The sequence below is a fragment of the Heterodontus francisci genome, chromosome 36, assembly GCF_036365525.1.
Source record: "Heterodontus francisci isolate sHetFra1 chromosome 36, sHetFra1.hap1, whole genome shotgun sequence".
NCBI lineage: Eukaryota > Metazoa > Chordata > Chondrichthyes > Heterodontiformes > Heterodontidae > Heterodontus > Heterodontus francisci.
In genome coordinates this window covers 3,104,728-3,125,248 of record NC_090406.1, presented here as the reverse complement: position 1 = coordinate 3,125,248, position 20,521 = coordinate 3,104,728, and the positions used below count along the sequence as shown (strand labels likewise).

General features: G+C 49.3%; 1 protein-coding gene across 3 annotated transcripts in view; it reads left to right on the top strand.

The window, feature by feature from the left end:
* The window catches only part of LOC137351507 (SHC-transforming protein 2-like), a 75,782-nt gene that overhangs the window by 5,208 nt on the left and 50,053 nt on the right, over positions 1–20,521 (top strand). For all 3 annotated transcript variants that reach the window (XM_068015971.1, XM_068015972.1, XM_068015970.1), the window contains exons 2-3: positions 16,216–16,276; positions 18,465–18,584. In XM_068015971.1, coding sequence (XP_067872072.1) covers positions 16,216–16,276; positions 18,465–18,584 — 181 coding nt within the window. The remainder of the gene's footprint in view (positions 1–16,215; positions 16,277–18,464; positions 18,585–20,521) is intronic.

The window sequence follows — 20,521 nt, the reverse complement described above, 5'->3', positions numbered from 1 at the left end:
GAATTCCATTTGCCACTTTTCTGCCCATCTGACCAGACCATCAATATCTTCCTACAGCCTACAGCTATCCTCCTCGCTATCTACCACACGGCCAATCTTTGTGTTGTCTGCAAACTTCTTGATCATGCCCCCTACATTTATGTCCAAATCATTAATATATACACCACAAAAAGCAGGGGACCCAGTACTGAGCCCTGCGGAATGTCACTGGAAACAGCCCTCCAGTCACTAAAACACCTGTCAACAATTACCCTTTGCTTTCTGCCACTGAGTCAATTTTGTATCCACCTTGCTGCATTTCCCTCGATCCCATGGGATTGTATTTTTTTAACCAGTCTGCCATGTGGAACCTTGTCAGAAACCTAGCTAAAATCCATGTAGACCACATCAACTGCACTACCCTCATCTATCTTCCTTGTTACTTCTTCAAAAATATTCGATCAAGTTGATCAAACAAGATCTTCCCTTAACAAATCCATGCTGACTATCCTTGATTAACCTGTGCCTTTCTAAGTGACAGTTTATCCTGTCTCTCAGAATAGATTCCAATAATTTGCCCACTATTGCGGTTAGACTGACTGGACTGTAATTATTCGGTCTATCCTTCACTCCCTTTTTAAACAGAGGTACAACGTTAGCAGTTCTCCAATCCTCCGGCACCACACCTGTATCCAGTGAGGACTGGAAAATGATGATCAGACATTCCGCTATTTCCTCTCTTACTTCTTTTAACAGCCTAGGGTACATTTCATCTGGCCCTGGTGATTTATCAACTTTCAAGGATCCTCTTTCTCTATGTTTATCACATCAAATACTTCTCCTTAACTACAATTTCTGCATCATCCCCCTCTTTTGTGAAGACAGACGCAAAGTATTCATTAAGAACCAAACCAATATCTTCAGCTCCTACACATAGGTTACCTTTTTGGTGTTTATGGGCCCTACTCTTTCCTTAGTTATCCTAATAATGCTTGACTAATTTATTAGAGTTCTTTTAGAAAGTAGCAAGCAGCATGGATAAAGGGGAACCTGCAGATGTGGTGTACTTGGATTTCCAAAAGGCATTTGATAGGGTGCCACATCAAAGGTTACTAAACAAAATAAGAGTTCATTGTGTAGGGGATAAGATATTTGCATGGACAGAGGATTAGTTAGCTAACAGGAAGCAGAGAGTAGGAATAAATGGGATATTTTCGGGTTGGCCAATTGTAATTAGTGGAATGCCACAGGGATCAGTGCTGAGGCCTCAGCTGTTTACAATTTATATTAATGATTTGGATGAAGGGACTGAAGGTATGGTTGCTAAATTTGCTGATGAAACAAAGATAGGTAGGAAAGTACGTTGTGAAGAGGACCAAAGGACTCTGCATAAGTATATAGATAGGTTAAGTGAGTGGGCACAAATTTGGCAGCTGGAGTATAATGTGGGAAAATGTGAACTTGTCCACATTGGCAGGAAGAATAGAAAAGCTGTATATTATTTAAATGGAGAGAGATTGCAGAACTCTGCAGTACAGAGGGATGTGGGTGTCCTGATACATGAATCACAAAAGGTTAGTATGCAGGTACAGCAAGTGATTAAGAAGGCAAGTGCAATGTAGGCATTTATTGCAAGGGGAATGGAATATAAAAGTAAGGACATTTTGCTGCAGTTGTGCAGGGCATTGGTGAGACCACATCTGGAATACTGCGTACAGTTTTGGTCTCTTTACTTAAGAAAGGATATAATTGCATTAGAAGCAGTTCAGAGAAGGTTCATTCGACTGATTCACAGAATCGTGTCCACACTATCTCTCTGAAAGAGCAATTCCCTCAGTTCCATTCCCCCGCCTTCTCCCTGTAACGCTGCACATTCTTCCTTTTCATATACCAGTCTAATTCCCTTTTGAATGCTTCAATTGAACCTGCCTCCACCACACTCTCAGGCAGCGCATTCCAGACCTTAACCACTTGTTGTGTAAATAAGTTTTTCATCATGTCCCTTTTGCTTCTCTTACCAAATATTTTAAATCTGTGCCCTCTCGTTCTCGATCCTTTCACCAGTGGGAACAGTTTGTCCCTATCTACTCTGTCCAGACCCCTCATGATTTTGAATACCTCTATCAAATCATTTCTCAGTCTTCTGTTCTCCAAGGAAAACAGTCCTAATTTCTCCAATCTATCTTCATAACTGAAATTCCTCATCCCTGGAACCATTCTCGTGATTCTTTTCTGTTCTCTGTCCAATGCCCTCACGTCTTTCCTCGAGTGCGGTGCCCAGAACTGGACGCAAAACTCCAGCTGAGGCTGAACTAGTGTTTTATACAAGTTCAACAAAACATCCTTGCTCCTGTACTCTCTGCCCCTATTAATAAAGCCCAGGATACTGTATGCTTTATTAACCACTCTCTCAACCTGTCCTGCCACCTTCAATGATTTATGCACATATACACTGGGTCCCTCTGCTCCTGCACACACTTTAGAATTGTACCCTTTATTCTATATTGTCTCTCCATGTTCTTCCTACCAAAATGAATCACCTCACATTTCTCTGCATTGAACTTCATCTGCCACCCATCTGCCCATTCCACCAACTTGTCTATGTCCTTTTTAAGTTCTACACTATCCTCCTCAGTTCACAATGCTTCAGACTTTCATATCATCTGGGGTTTCTGGGGTGAGAGGGTTATCTCATGAGGAAAGGTTGGACAGGTTGGGTCTGTATCCATTGGAGTTTAGAAGAATGAGAGGTGATCTTATTGAAATATACAAGATCCTGAGGGGACTTGACAGGGTGGATGCTGAGAGGATGTTTCCCCTTGTGGGAGAGACTAGAACCAGGGGACACAGTTTAAAAATAAAGGGTCTCCCATTTAATACAGCGATTAGACAAATTTTTTCTCTGAGGGTTGTTAGTCTGTAGAATTCTCTTCCCCAAGATCAGTGGAGGTTGGGTCATTGAATATTTTTAAGCATGAGTTAGATAAATTCTTGATTGACAAGGAAGTGAAAAGGTATCGGGGGTAGACAGGAAAGTAGAGTCGAGGCCACAATCAGATCAGCCATGAGCAGGTCTGAGGGGCCTGGATGACCGACTGCTGCTCTAATTGTATGTTCATATCACTTTACTGATGTTCGAGAGTAGACTGATGGGGTGGTAATTGGCCGTGTTGGATTTGTCCTGCTTTTTGTGTACAGGACATACCTGGGCAATTTTCCATATTGCCGGGTAGATGCCAGTGTTGCAGCTGTACTGGAGCAGCTTGGCTTCAGTACAATTGCCGGAATATTGTCAGGGCCTATAGCCTTTGCAGTATCCAGTGCCTTCAGTCGTTTCTTGATTTCATGCGGAGTGAATCGGATTGGCTGAAGACTGGTATCTGTGATGTTGGGGACCTCTGTCTCTGCTTTTCTGTCTGAATCTGTTTTTTTGTCTGTCCCAGTTTTTCTGTCTGTCTGTTTCTGTGTCTGTCTTCCTCTCCCTTTTTCTGTCTCTCTCTCTCTCCCTCAACAATAAGTGGTTGATTGTGAGTGACTGGTGTTTGTGAGATGATTTTACACAGGGATTTGCAGACCAGGCAGTACTCAGTGTGCTGACAGTTTTGTATTCCATGGTGATCAGCTCCTTTGCAGGGATGTGCACAGTAATCAGTGCAGTGATGAGAGTGGGGATAGAAATAGCATTGATCGATAGGGCAAAGTGAGAGCTGACTGCAGAGCTAATCTAATATTGATGTTCCTTAAAGAGCCAGTCTCAGTTCTTCTATAACTGAGAATGTCAGGGCTGCAAAGAAATCACAGACCAACTCACGAACGATGATTAAAATTTATCGTGAAGTTCTTGGGTGCAAAATTGGAATCGGTAGCGCCAGTTGATTGGGTGCTAATTGGGAACTGAAATGATGTCTGATGGCATGAACACTTCTGCTATCAGGTGCACCCAAGGTATTCTTGGTGAAGGACAAGTAAGAGGTGTTCTTTACCCATATGTGCAGCAAGGGTAATGGTGTTTAACACAACTTCCCATTTGTGCACAGACCACAGCTGAATTTGTTTTGAAATTGATTTTTTCAGTATATTTGAAAGTATTTGTTTAGAGTCATAGAGGCATTTACGGCACAGAAGGAGGCCATTCGGCCCATCGGGTCCATGCCAGCTCTCTGCAGAGCAATCCAGTCAGTCCCATTCCCCCTCTCGATCACTGTAACTCTACAAGTTTATTTCCTCGAAGTGGCCATCCAGTTTCCTTTTGAAATCAGTGATTGTCTCCACTTCCACCTCCCTCGTGGGCAGTGAGTTCCAGTTCATTACCACCCACTGTGTAAAAAGGTTCTTCCTCACATCCCCCCCTGCATCTCTTACCACAAAACCTTCAATCTGTGTCCCCTAGTCCTTGTACCATCAGTTAATGGGAACAGTTTTTTCTTGTCTAACTTATCTAAGCCTGTCATAATCTTGTTCACTTCTATGAAATGGGAGCCACCAACAAAAACTTACATTAATAAAGCACCTTTAACCTAATAAAACATCCCAAGGTGCTAATGCTTGTTTCTGGTCCCTGTTGCAACATTCATTTCCCTTGAGGCAGCCGGGGCTTGTGTTGATTGCCTCTGGGAAAATCAACACTAAACACTTCCGATCTCACTACTACTCCCAATCCCAAAATCTCCAACCTCCGTTCACAACCTCACTGGGGTACAGGTCTCCTCCTCTCCTGAAGGTGCTGACTCTCACTGGGGTACGGGTCCCCTCCTCTCCTGAAGGTACTGACTCTCACTGGGGTACGGGTCCCCTCCTCTCCTGAAGGTGCTGACTCTCACTGGGGTACGGGACCCCTCCTCTCCTGAAGGTGCTGACTCTCACTGGGGTACGGGTCCCCTCCTCTCCTGAAGGTGCTGACTCTCACTGGGGTACGGGACCCCTCCTCTCCTGAAGGTGCTGACTCTCACTGGGGTACGGGTCCCCTCCTCTCCTGAAGGTGCTGACTCTCACTGGGGTACGGGACCCCTCCTCTTCTGAAGGTGCTGACTCTCACTGGGGTACGGGTCCCCTCCTCTCCTGAAGGTACTGATTCTCACTGGGGTACGGGACCCATCCTCTCCTGAAGGTGCTGTCTCTCACTGGGGTACGGGTCCCCTCCTCTCCTGAAGGTGCTGACTCTCACTGGGGTACGGGTCCCCTCCTCTCCTGAAGGTGCTGACTCTCACTGGGGTACGGGTCCCCTCCTCTCCTGAAGGTGCTGACTCTCACTGGGGTGCGGGTCCCCTCCTCTCCTGAAGGTGCTGACTCTCACTGGGGTACGGGTCCCCTCCTCTCCTGAAGGTGCTGACTCTCACTGGGGTACGGGTCCCCTCCTCTCCTGAAGGTGCTGACTCTCACTGGGGTACGGGTCCCCTCCTCTCCTGAAGGTGCTGACTCTCACTGGGGTACGGGTCCCCTCCTCTCCTGAAGGTGCTGACTCTCACTGGGGTACGGGTCCGCTCCTCTCCTGAAGGTGCTGACTCTCACTGGGGTACGGGTCCCCTCCTCTCCTGAAGGTGCTGACTCTCACTGGGGTACGGGTCCCCTCCTCTCCTGAAGGGGCTGATTCTCACTGGGATTCGGGTCCCCTCCTCTCCTGAAGGTGCTGCCTCTCACTGGTGTATGTGTCCCCTACTCTCCTGAAGGTGCTGACTCTCACTGGGGTACGGGTCCCCTCCTCTCCTGAAGGTGCTGACTCTCACTGGGGTACGGGTCCCCTCCTCTCCTGAAGGTACTGACTTTCACTGGGGTACGGGTCCCCTCCTCTCCTGAAGGTGCTGACTCTCACTGGGGTACAGGTCCCCTCCTCTCCTGAAGGTGCTGACTCTCACTGGGGTACGGGACCCCTCCTCTCCTGAAGGTGCTGCCTCTCACTGGTGTATGTGTCCCCTACTCTCCTGAAGGTGCTGACTCTCACTGGGGTACGGGTCCCCTCCTCTCCTGAAGGTGCTGACTCTCACTGGGGTACGGGTCCCCTCCTCTCCTGAAGGTACTGACTTTCACTGGGGTACGGGTCCCCTCCTCTCCTGAAGGTGCTGACTCTCACTGGGGTACAGGTCTCCTCCTCTCCTGAAGGTTCTGACTCTCACTGGGGTACGGGTCTCCTCCCCTCCTGAAGGTGCTGACTTTCGCTGGGGTACAGGTCCCCTCCTCTCCTGAAGGTGCTGACTCTCACTGGGGTACAGGTCCCCTCCTCTCCTGAAGGTGCTGACTTTCGCTGGGGTACGGGTCTCCTCCCCTCCTGAAGGTGCTGATTCTCACTGGGATTCGGGTCCCCTCCTCTCCTGAAGGCGCTGCCTCTCACTGGTGTATGTGTCCCCTACTCTCCTGAAGGGGCTGACTGTCACTGGGGTACGGGTCCCCTCCTCTCCTGAAGGGGCTGACTCTCACTGGGGTACTGGTCCCCTCCTCTCCTGAAGGTGCTGACTCTCACTGGGGTACGGGTCCCCTCCTCTCCTGAAGGTGCTGACTCTCACTGGGGTACTGGTCCCCTCCTCTCCTGAAGGTGCTGACTCTCACTGGGGTACGGGTCCCCTCCGCTCCTGAAGGGGCTGACTCTCACTGGGGTACAGGTTCCCTCCTCTCCTGAAGGGGCTGACTCTCACTGGGGTACGGGTCCCCTCCTCTCCTGAAGTGGCTGACTCTCACTGGGGTACGGGTCCCCTCCTCTCCTGAAGGGGCTGACTCTCACTGGGGTACAGGTTCCCTCCTCTCCTGAAGGGGCTGACTCTCACTGGGGTACAGGTTCCCTCCTCTCCTGAAGGGGCTGACTCTCACTGGGGTACGGGTTCCTTCCTCTCCTGAAGGTGCTGACTCTGGGTCACTAAGGCAGACATACCCCATTCTGCACCTCTGAGTATGGACTGTGGGTGTCAGCAGGCTATGCTACCCTGGAGGGCATCACAGCAAAATCCTGTCACAGGCGCAGTCCCCAGGACTGCTCAAGGGGTCATGACCTGGCTGATGTTTCCCTTCTAACATGTAAAGCACTGAGGCCAATCCTACTTGAGTGGGATGAGTGAACTCTGCACACTGCAGCAGTGCAGCTTGTCACCTTACGCTGCGTGTGACTCACTGGTCACCTAAAGACTTAAAACCCAACAAGAACAATTTGGGAACTGGAATTTCACTTTAATTCTGGTGAGGCAGACCTGGGATCAGGTGGAACAAAATGAACAGATTGTTTCCTCCCAGGATTAGAAACAGTCTCCTTGCAGTGTCTGATTCCAGTGATGCAGAGTTTACAGTTGTGCATTCCGACCTCTGTTGGTCCAGCTGGGACTGTGATGGGATTGGGATTGCTGTGTGACGGATTGACAGGTAATTCCCTCCCGCGAGGCTCAGTAACCAGTTACCACTCACATTCTGCGGTAGATTAACTAGTTTCACCATCCTCGGTATCTTTAATCCTCAGTTTTCTCTCTGTTCGCCCCAAGCCCCTGGCTCCCACTTGGGGACCTGTTCTTCATGTGTGAGATTATCAGATTCCAGAGTCTCAACAGCCCAGACAGACTGTTGTTAACAAACCAAATATTCAGCAGGTTTTGGATAGAAGATAAATCTTGAGCACTGTTTTCAAATGAAGTAGATACTGGGGTCAGAGGTGAATGAGTAAAAATCACTTCAGATCAGACACCAGACTCAGTGAGTTAGTGTCCCCGGCCCCGAATCAGAACACTGGCGTTCAAGACACACTGCAGTGATTTGAGCCCATAATCCTGTCTGTCACTCCTAAGTGCAGTACCGAGGGAGTCCTGCACTGTCAGAGGGTCAGTACTGAGGAAGTGCTGCACTGTCAAAGGGTCAGTCCTGAGGGAGTGCTGCACTGTCGGAGGGTCAGTCCTGAGGGAGTGCTGCACTGTCGGAGGGTCAGTCCTGAGGGAGTGCTGCACTGTCGGAGGGTCAGTCCTGAGGGAGTGCTGCACTGTCGGAGGGTCAGTCCTGAGGGAGTGCTGCACTGTCGGAGGGTCAGTCCTGAGGGAGTGCTGCACTGTCGGAGGGTCAGTCCTGAGGGAGTGCTGCACTGTCGGAGGGTCAGTACCGAGGGAGTGCTGCACTGTCGGAGGGTCAGTACCGAGGGAGTGCTGCACTGTCGGAGGGTCAGTACCGAGGGAGTGCTGCACTGTCGCAGGGTCAGTACCGAGGGAGTGCTGCACTGTCGGAGGGTCAGTACCGAGGGAGTGCTGCACTGTCGGAGGGTCAGTACCGAGGGGGTGCTGCTCTGTCGGAGGGTCAGTACTGAGGGAGTGCTGCACTGTTGAGCGGCATGGACAGGGTGGATAGGGAGCAGCTGTTCCCCTTAGTTGAAGGGTCAGTTACGAGGGGTCACAAGTTTAAGGTGAGGGGCGGGAGGTTTAAGGGGGATTTGAGGAAGAACTTTTTTACCCAGATGGTGGTGACGGTCTGGAATGCCCTGCCTGGGAGGGTGGTAGAGGCGGGTTGCCTCACATCCTTTAAAAAGTACCTGGATGAGCACTTGGCACGTCATAACATTCAAGGCTATGGGCCAAGTGCTGGCAAATGGGATTAGGTTGACAGGTCAGGTGTCTTTAATGCATCGGTGCAGACTTGATGGGCCAAAGGGCCTCTTCTGTACTGTATTATTCTGTGATTCTGTTGGAGGAACCGTCTTGCGTGTCAATTTGAACGAAGCCCACCTTCTCCTCCCTTAAGTAAATGTAAAAATCCCATGGCCACAATTTGAAGAAGAGCAGGGGGGTTCTCCCCAGTGTCCTGCCCAATATTCATACCTCAACCAACATCACTCAACAAACTATCGAGCTTATTTTACATTATGCTGTTCGTGGACTCTTGCTGTGTGCAAACTGACTGCTTACATAAGAACATAGAAATAGGAGCGGAGTAGTCCATTCGGCCCCTTGAACCTGCTCCAATGTTAAATTCGATCATGGCTGATCTTCTGCCTCAGTTCCATGTTCCCACCCACTCCTCATTCCTTCATTCCCTGAGAGACTAAAAATCTGTCTATCCCAGCTTTAAATATAATTAGCAATGGAGTATCCACAAGATTCTGAGGTGGAGAATTCCAAATATTCACAACCCTCGAGGAAATTAATTTCTCCTTATCTCAGTCTTAAATCATCTTTGGCCTCCTTGTCTCGAGAGACAATGGGTAAGCGCCTAGAGGTGGTCAGTGGTTTGTGGAGCAGCGCCTGGAGTGGCTATAAAGGCCAATTCTAGAGTGACAGACTCTTCCGCAGGTGCTGCAGATAAAATTGGTTTGTCGGGGCTGTTACACAGTTGGCTCTCTCCTTGCGCTTCTGTCTTTTTTCCTGCCAACTGCTAAGTCTCTTCGACTCGCACACTTTAGCCCCGTCTTTATGGCTGCCCGCCAGCTCTGGCGATCGCTGGCAACTGACTCCCACAATTTGTGATCAATGTCACAGGACTTCATGTCGCGTTTGCAGACGTCTTTAAAGCGGAGACATGGACGGCCGGTGGGTCTGATACCAGTGACGAGCTCGCTGTACAATGTGTCGTTGGGGATCCTGCCATCTTCCATGTGGCTCACATGGCCAAGCCATCTCAAGCGCCACTGACTCAGTAGGGTGTATAAGCTGGGGATGTTGGCCGCCTCGAGGACTTCTGCATTGGAGATATGGTCCTGCCTCCTGATGCCAAGGATTCTCCAAAGGCAGTGAAGATGGAATGAGTTAAGACGTCGCTCTTGGCTGACATACGTTGTCCAGGCCTCACTGCCGTAGAGCAAGGTACTGAGGACACAGGCTTGAAACACTCAGACGTTTGTGTTCTGTGTCAGTACGCCATTTTCCCACACTCTCTTGGCCAGTCAGGACATAGCAACGGACGGCTTTCCCATGCGCTTGTTGACTTCTGCATCAAGAGACAGGTAGGTGAACTCTTGAACCACTTCCAGAGTGTGGTCGCCAATATTGATGGATGGAGCATTTCTGACGTCCTGTCCCATGATGTTCGTTTTCTTGAGGCTGATAGTTAGGCCAAATTTGTTGCAGGCAGCCGTAATCCTGTCGATGAGTCTCTGCAGACACTCTTCAGTGTGAGATGTTAAAGCAGCATCGTCAGCAAAGAGGAGTTCCCTGATGAGGACTTTCCGTACTTTGGTCTTTGCTCTAAGACGGGCAAGGTTAAACAACCTGCCACCTGATCTTGCGTGGAGGAAAATTCCTTCTTCTGAAGACTTGAACGCATGTGAGAGCAGCAATGAGAAGAAGATCCCAAACAGTGTAGGTGGGAGAACACAGTCCTGTTTCTCACCACTCAGGATAGGAAAGGGGTCTATGCTGAATTGTGCCTTTCATATTGTCATGGAATGAGGTGATGATACTTGGTAGCTTTGGTGGACATCCAATCTTTGCTCGTTGTCTGAAGAGACCACGTCTGCTGACGAAGTCAGCGGCTTTGGTGAGATCTATGAAAGCAACGTCGAGGGGCATCTGTTGTTCGCGGCATTTCTCCTGTAGCTGACGAAGGGAGAACAGCATGTCAATGGTAGATCTCTCTGCTCGAAAGCCACACTGTGCCTCAGGGTAGACACGCTCAGCCAGCTTCTGGAGTTTGTTTAAAACGACTCGAGCGAAGACTTTCCCCACTATGCTGAGCAGGGAGATTCCACGGTAGTTGTTGCAGTCACCGCGGTCACCCTTGTTTTTATCGAGGATGATGATATTGGTATTGCGCATGTCCTGTGGTACTGCTCCCTCGTCCCAGCACAGACAATGCAGTTCATGGAATGCTGAGAGTATAGCAGGCTTGGCACTCTTGATTATTTCAGGGGTAATGCTGTCCTTTCCAGGGGCTTTTCCACTGGCTAGAGAATCAATGGCATCACTGAGTTCCGATTTTGTTGGCTGTTCGTCCAGCTCATCCATGACCGGCAGAGACTGGGCTGCATTGAGGGAAATATCAGTGACAACATTTTCCCTGGAGTACAGTTCTAGGTAGTGCTCAACCCAGCGATCCATTTGCTTGCGTTGGTCTGTGATCGTTTTCCCTGATTTAGACTTGAGGGGGGGTTTGTGCAGCATTTCTGGCTGCTTTATGTGCTACGGATGTTAACTCGCTGGGGGTTTTCTTGTAGTTCAATAGTGCAATGCACTTAGTGGCTATGACAGGTTCCAGCTCTTCAAAGTGAGATTGAAACCAGTCTGCATTCTGCTTCTTACGTTTGCCAAAGGTGGTAATTGCTGAGTCACAGATGGCCCCTCTGGTGTGGGCCCACTTGGTCTCTGCATCCCCTGCAGGAGTGTTTTGAAGGGCTTTTTCAAGTGAATTTAGAAACTTGTGTAACAGCTGTGGAATTCTGCTAGTGTTGATGCGCGGGCGGCCCTTCTGCTTGGAGTGATGTCGCTTCTTTGGTTTGAGTCTAACTTTGCTGCACACCAGGGAGTGGTCGGTGTCGCAGTCCGCACTGTGGAAGCTGCTTTCATGGAGGCACCGAAGATCATGTTGTTGGCACCAGCTGGACCTCATCGTCACAAGGCAAGCCTTTATAAACAGTGCCCAAATCACACGCAGTCTTAAATGATTGGCCCTTTATCCTGAGACTGTGCCACCATGTTCTAGATTCGCCAGCCGGTGGAAACAATCTCTCAGCGTCTACCCTATTCAGCCCCTCCGGAAAGTGTATGTTTCAATGAGATCACCTCTCATTCTTCTAAACTCCAGAGAATACAGGCACAATTTACTCAGCCTCTCATCAAGGACAGCCCCATCATTCCAGTGACCAATCTAGTGAACATTCATTGTGGCACCTCCATTGCCAGACCAAGACTGCACACAGTACTCCAGGTGCGGTCTCAGCAAAGCCCCTGTACAATTGTAGCATGACTTCCTTATTCTTTTACTCCAATTACCTGCAATAAAGGCCAACATGCCGTTTGCCTTCCTAATTACTTGTACCTGTATGCTCACTTTCGGTGTTCCTTGTACAAGTACACCCAAGTCACTCTGAACATCAACATTTACAAGTTTCACACCTTTTAAAAAATATTCTGCTTTTCTATTCTTATAACCAAAGTGAATAACCTCACATAAATAAAAACAGAAAATGCTGGGGATGGAAAACTGGAAAATTTCTACAACTTTGCTTCTAATTTCCACCCTTCTCTCACCTTTACATGGTCTATCTCTGACACTTCCCTTCCTCGACTTCTCTGTCTCCATCTCTGGGGATAGGTTGTCTACTAATATCCATTATAAGCCCACCGACTCCCACAGCTACCTCGACTACACTTCCTCACACCCTGCCTCCGGTAAGGACTCCATTCCATTCTCCCAGTTTCTCCGTCTCCGATGCATCTGCTCTGATGATGCTACCTTCCATGACGGTGCTTCTGATATGTCTTCCTTTTTCCTCAACCAAGGATTCCCCCCCACTGTGGTTGACAGGGCCCTCAACCATGTCCGGCCCATTTCCCGCACCTCTAACCTCACCCCTTCCTCTCCCTCCCAGAACCGCGACAGGGTTCCCCTTGTCCTCACTTTCTACCCCACCAGCCTCCAGATCCAAAGGATCATCCTCCGCCACTTCTGCCACCTCCAGCATGATGCCATCGTAAATCCATCTTCCTTTCTCCTCCTCAGAAATAGGAAGGGTGCGGTAACAATGTTGGGGCTGTACTACAGGCCTCCCAACAGCGAGCGTGAGATAGAGGTACAAATATGTAAACAGATTATGGAAAGATGTAGGAGCAACAGGGTGGTGGTGATAGGAGATTTTAATTTTCCCAACATTGACTGGGATTCACTTAGTGTTAGAGGTCTAGATGGAGCCGAATTTGTAAGGAGGATCCAGGAGGGTTTTCTAGAGCAGTATGTAAATAGTCCAACTCGGGAAGGGGCCATACTGGACTTGGTGTTGGGGAATGAGCCCGGCCAGGTGGTTGAAGTTTCAGTAGGGGACTACTTTGGGAATAGTGATCACAATTCCGTAAGTTTTAGAATACTCATGGACAAAGACGAGAGTGGTCCTAAAGGAAGAGTGCTAAATTGGGGGAAGGCCAACTATACCAAAATTCGGCAGGAGCTGGGGAATGTAGATTGGGAGCAGCTGTTTGAAGATAAATCCACATTTGATATGTGGGAGGCTTTTAAAGAGAGGTTGATTAGCGTGCAGGAGAGACATGTTCCTGTGAAAATGAGGGATAGAAATGGCAAGATTAGGGAACCATGGATGACAGGTGAAATTGTGAAACTAGCTAAGAGGAGAAAGGAAGCATACATAAGGTCTAGGCGGCTGAAGAAAGACGAAGCTTTGGAAGAATATTGGGAATGTAGGACCAATCTGAAACAAGGAATTAAGAGGGCTAAAAGGGGTCATGAAATATCTTTAGCAAACAGGGTTAAGGAAAATCCCAAAGCCTTTTATTCATATATAAGGAGCAAGAGGGTAACTAGAGAAAGGATTAGCCCACTCAAGGACAAAGGAGGAAAATTATGCAAGGAGTCAGAGAAAATGGGTGAGATTCTAAACGAGTACTTTGCATCGGTATTCACCGAGGAGAGGGACATGACGGATGTTGAGGTTAGGGACAGATGTTTGATTACTCTAGGTCAAGTCGGCATAAGTAGGGAGGAAGTTTTGGGTATTCTAAAAGGCATTAAGGTGGACAAGTCCCCAGGTCCGGATGGGATCTATCCCAGGTTACTGAGGGAAGCGAGAGAGGAAATAGCTGGGGCCTTAACAGATATCTTTGCAGCATCCTTAAACACGGGTGAGGTCCCGGAGGAGTGGAGAATTGCTAATGTTGTCCCCTTGTTTAAGAAGCGTAGCAGGGATAATCCAGGTCATTATAGACCGGTGAGCCTGACGTCAGTGGTAGGGAAGCTGCTGGAGAAGATACTGAGGGATAGGATCTATTCCCATTTGGAAGAAAATGGGCTTATCAGTGATAGGCAACATGGTTTTGTGCAGGGAAGGTCATGTCTTACCAACTTAATAGAATTCTTTGAGGAAGTGACAAAGTTGATTGATGAGGGAAGGGCTGTAGATGTCGTATACATGGACTTCAGTAAGGTGTTTGATAAGGTTCCCCATGGTAGGTTGATGGAGAAAGTGAAGTCGCATGGGGTCCAGGGTGTACTAGCTAGATGGATAAAGAACTGGCTGGGCAACAGGAGACAGAGAGTAGCAGTGGAAGGGAGTTTCTCAAAATGGAGACGTGTGACCAGTGGTGTTCCACAGGGATCCGTGCTGGGACCACTGTTGTTTGTGATATACATAAATGATTTGGAGGAAAGTATAGGTGGACTGATTAGCAAGTTTGCAGACGACACTAAGATTGGTGGAGTAGCAGATAGTGAAGAGGACTGTCAGAGAATACAGCAGAATATAGATAGATTGGAGAGTTGGGCAGAGAAATGGCAGATGGAGTTCAATCCGGGCAAATGCGAGGTGATGCATTTTGGAAGATCCAATTCAAGAGTGAACTATACAGTAAATGGAAAAGTCCTGGGGAAAATTGATGTACAGAGAGATTTGGGTGTTCAGGTCCATTGTTCCCTGAAGGTGGCAACGCAGGTCAATAGAGTGGTCAAGAAGGCATACGGCATGCTTTCCTTCATCGGACGGGGTATTGAGTACAAGAGTTGGCAGGTCATGTTACAGTTGTATAAGACTTTGGTTCGGCCACATTTGGAATACTGCGTGCAGTTCTGGTCGCCACATTACCAAAAGGATGTAGATGCTTTGGAGAGGGTGCAGAGGAGGTTCACCAGGATGTTGCCTGGTATGGAGGACGCTAGCTATGAAGAGAGGTTGAGTAGATTAGGATTATTTTCATTAGAAAGACGGAGGTTGAGGGGGGACCTGATTGAGGTGTACAAAATCATGAGAGGTATAGACAGGGTGGATAGCAAGAAGCTTTTTCCCAGAGTGGGGGATTCAATTACTAGGGGTCACAAGTTCAAACTGAGAGGGGAAAAGTTTAGGGGGGATATGCGTGGAAAGTTCTTTACGCAGAGGGTGGTGGGTGCCTGGAACGCGTTGCCAGCGGAGGTGGTAGACGCGGGCACGATAGCGTCTTTTAAGATGTATCTAGACAGATACATGAATGGGCAGGAAGCAAAGAGATACAGACCCTTAGCAAATAGGCGACATGTTTATATAGAGGATCTGGATCGGCGCAGGCTTGGAGGGCCGAAGGGCCTGTTTTTGTGCTGTAATTTTCTTTGTTCTCTTTGTTCTTTGTTCCTCTGTCAGCATTCCAAAAGTATCATTCCCTCCACAACACCCTGGTCCACCTCTCCATCAACCCCGACACCTCGTCCCCTTCCCATGGCACCTTCCCCTGCAATCGCAGGAGGTGTAATACCTGCCCATTTACCTCCTCTCTCCTCACTATCCCAGGCCCCAAACACTCCTTTCAGGTGAAGCAACGATTTACTTGTACTCCTTTCCATGTAGTATACTGTATTCGCTGCTCACAATGTGGTCTCCTCTACATTTTTCTATTTTTTTATTACTTTATTTTATTTTTTAACCATGTGCCTGGTTTTCATGTGGACAGAGCTGCTCATTATTTGGCCATTAACACTCTCTAGATTAATGCTTTGTCTTTCACTGCAAGCATTAACGCTTTTTGCCTTTGTCCCAGGACAGTTTTGTTATTTAATCTCTCCTGCCCTATTAAAGACATGTTCTCTTCCCCACCAAATCCCCCTCCCCCCAGCCCCCCTCCCCCCCCAAGCCTTCACTTGCTTAAAACCTATTACATTTCTAACCTTTGCCAGTTCTGATGAAAGGTCACTGACCTGAAACATTAACTCTGCTTCTCTCTCCACAGATGCTGCCAGACTTGCTGAGGATTTCTAGCATTTTTTGTTTTTATTTCAGATTTCCAGCAACTATGGTATTTTGCTTTTATTTTAGTGAATAACCTCCCACTTCCCCACATTACACTCCATCTGCCACCTTGTTGCCCACTCACTGAACCTGTTTGGGTCTCGTTGCAGCCACTCTCTGTGTCCTCCTCACAGTGCACATTCCCAGCTTTGTTTTGTACATGACATCACAATAGTTGTAATTAGTTGGAGTTAACATTCCAACAGTGGCTTCACTTGGGAAATGCTTCATTGGGTGTAAAGAGATTTGGGATGTACTGAGGGAGGGAAAGGTCTTTGGGACAATTGCAGAGGGGCTCCATGCCCAGTGACCAGGCAGCTTCTCTTAATCTGAGCTGAATCTTTTAACACAAATTACTCTTCCTTTTGCAGGGAAGCCATTAATCGGCTGCATGAAGCAGTTCCAGGAGTGAAAGGCGTTTGGAAAAAGAAGGTATAAACCAAAACAATGAGTGGGCTGGGATCTCATCTCATTTATCTTGCCTTGGGTGGCCTTCCCTTCCTCATTTCAGTACATTGTCATTGTGCAATGAGGATCTGTTAGTCTCTGGGGACCCTGAGACTGGGGCTCACACTCCATGTACCCTCCCATTTACTGTAGCTGGTGAGCAGTGCTCCCATTGGAGGCTAAAGTTCCACAATTCCCATTGCTAAGGGGAAGAGAGTCTGGATATGAATCGCGACAGTGACTCACTAAACCCAGTCTCCATTTCCATCGGGACTGCCATTGCAGAATGGGAAACAGTTTCAATAAGGAATTGTAGTGTTGAGGAACACGAGGAATGTTCTGGGGTACAGGAACTCTGGGCACTGACTCTCGCTGGGCTATGCATGCCACACACACTGACTTTCACTGGGTAACGGGTTCCACACACACTGACTCTCACTGGGATAAGGGTCCAACACACACTGACTTTCACTGGAGTACGGGTTCCACACACACTGACTTTCACTGGGTAACGGGTTCCACACACACTGACTCTCACTGGGATAAGGGTCCAACACACACTGACTCTCACTGGGATACGGGTCCCACACACACTGACTCTCACTGGAGTACGGGTTCCACACACACTGACTCTCACTGGAGTACGGGTTCCACACACACTGACTCTCACTGGAGTACGGGTTCCACACACACTGACTCTCACTGGAGTACGGGTTCCACACACACTGACTCTCACTGGGGTAAGGGTCCAACACACACTGACTCTCACTGGGGTACGGGTTCCACACACACTGACTCTCACTGGAGTACGGGTTCCACACACACTAACTCTCACTGGAGTACGGGTTCCACACACACTGACTCTCACTGGGGTAAGGGTCCAACACACACTGACTTTCACTGGAGTACGGGTTCCACACACACTGACTCTCACTGGGATACAGGTTCTACACACACTGACTCTCACTGGGGTACGGGTTCCACACACACTGACTTTCACTGGAGTACGGGTTCCACACACACTGACTCTCACTGGAGTACGGGTTCCACACACACTGACTTTCACTGGAGTACGGGTTCCACACACACTGACTCTCACTGGAGTACGGGTTCCACACACACTGACTCTCACTGGGATACGGGTTCCACACACACTGACTCTCACTGGGATACGGGTTCCACACACACTGACTCTCACTGGAGTACGGGTTCCACACACACTGACTCTCACTGGGATACGGGTTCCACACACACTGACTCTCACTGGGGTAAGGGTCCAACACACACTGACTTTCACTGGAGTACGGGTCCCACAGACACTGACTCTCACTGGGGTACGGGTCCCACACACACTGACTCTCACTGGGGTACGGGTTCCACACACACCGACTCTCACTGGAGTACGGGTTCCACACACACTGACACTCACTGGGGTACGGGTTCCACACACACTGACTATCACTGGGATACGGGTCCCACACACACTGACGCTCACTGGGGTACGGGTTCCACACACACTGACTCTCACTGAGGTACGGTTTCCACACACACTGACTCTCACTGGGGTACGGGTTTCACACACACTGACTCTCACTGGGGTACGGGTCCCACGCACACTGACTCTCACTGGGCTACGGGTCCCACACACACTGACTCTCACTGGGGTTCGGGTCCCACACACACTGACTCTCACTGGAGTACGAGTTCCATACACACTGACTCTCACTGGGGTACGGGTCCCACACTCACTGACTCTCACTGGGGTACGGATCCCACACACACTGACTCTCACTGGGGTACGGGTTCCACACACACTGACTCTCACTGGGGTACGGGTCCCACACACACTGACTTACTGGGGTACGGGTCCCACACACACTGACTCTCACTGGGGTACGGATCCCACACACACTGACTCTCACAGGGGTATGGGTGCCACACTCACTGACTCTCACTGGGGTACGGGTCCCACACACACTGACTCTCACTGGGGTACGGGTCCCACACAAGTTGACCAGTTACTCCCCTTGCTAACCCCAGGGGCAGTGGTTGAGATCAGCTGATGGACAGCAGCCCAGGGACTGATCCGGGGCAGGGCACGGGGGTGGGGGGGTGGTGTTTCAGATTGTGTCGCTCAGTTACCGTGTGTGGTTTATCTCCTCGTGTCTTTTAGCCTTCGAACCAATACCTTCAGTCGATCCTTGGGAGGAGCAACCTGCAGTTTGCTGGGATGAGCATCACTATAAACATTTCCATCGAAGGGTTAAACCTGGCCCTGCCGACCACCAGGCAGGTAAAGACAGGGTGGGAGCGAGGGGTGGGGATGGGGGGGCAACGCAGAGGGGAGTGGGGACAGGCTGACACAGATAGAAACAGGAAATGCTGGAAACTCTCAGCCGGTCCGTCCCTCAGCCCTGAGAGGACAGAGAAATAATGTTTCAGTGAAACGTTTCAGCAGAACGGGAATAAACCGCAGAGAAACTGCCTGAAAAAAGGGAAACTATAGGAGAAAGTGAGAGACCCCCTCCCCCGAGCACCTGCACACTCACTCACTCCTCACACTCACTCACTCCTCACACTCACTCACTGACTCACTCCTCACACTCACTCACTCACTCACTCACTCACTCCTCACACATACACACTCCCTCCTCACACACACACTCACTCACTCCTCACACACACACTCACTCACTCCTCACTCACACACTCACTCACTCCTCACACATACACACTCCCTCCTCACACATACACACACTCATTCCTCACACACACACTCACTCACTCCTCACACTCACTCACTCACTCACTCCTCACACATACACACTCCCTCCTCACACACACACACTCACTCCTCACACACACACACTCACTTCTCTCTCTCACACACTCACTCCTCTCTCTCACACACTCACTCCTCACACACACACACACTCACTCCTCACACACACACTCACTCACTCCTCACACACACACACACACACTCCTCTCACACACACTCACTCCTCTCTCTCACACACTCACTCCTCACACACACAAACACTCACTCCTCTCACTCACAAACACTCACTCCTCTCACTCACACACACTCACTCCTCACACACACAAACACTCACTCCTCACACACACAAACACTCACTCCTCACACACACACACACTCACTCCTCACACACACACTCACTCCTCTCTCACTCACACTCACTCCTCACACTCACACACACTCACTCCTCTCACACACACTCACTCCTCTCACACACACTCACTCCTCTCACACACACTCACTCCTCTCACTCACAATCACTCCTCTCACTCACTCACACTCACTCCTCTCACTCACACACACTCACTCCTCTCACTCACACACACTCACTCCTCACACAGACAAACACTCACTCCTCACACACACAGACACTCACTCCTCACACACACAGACACTCACTCCTCACACACACAGACACTCACTCCTCACACACACACACACACACTCCTCACACACACAAACACTCACTCCTCACACACACAAACACTCACTCCTCACACACACAAACACTCACTCCTCACACTCACTCACTCACTCCTCACACACACACACTCACTCCTCACACACACTCACTCACTCCTCACACACACACTCACTCACTCCTCACACACACACACACTCACTCCTCACACACACAGACACTCGCTGCTCACACACACAGACACTCACTCCTCACACACACAGACACTCTCTCCTCACACACACAAACACTCACTCCTCACACACACAAACACTCGTTCCTCACACACACACACTCACTCCTCACACACACACACTCACTCCTCACACACTCACTCCTCACACACACACTCACTCACTCCTCACACACACACACACACACTCCTCTCACACACACTCACTCCTCTCTCTCACACACTCACTCCTCACACACACAAACACTCACTCCTCTCACTCACACACACTCACTCCTCACACACACAAACACTCACTCCTCACACACACAAACACTCACTCCTCACACACACACACACTCACTCCTCACACACACACTCACTCCTCTCTCACTCACACTCACTCCTCACACTCACACACACTCACTCCTCTCACACACACTCACTCCTCTCACACACACTCACTCCTCTCACACACACTCACTCCTCTCACTCACACTCACTCCTCTCACTCACTCACACTCACTCCTCTCACTCACTCACACTCACTCCTCTCAC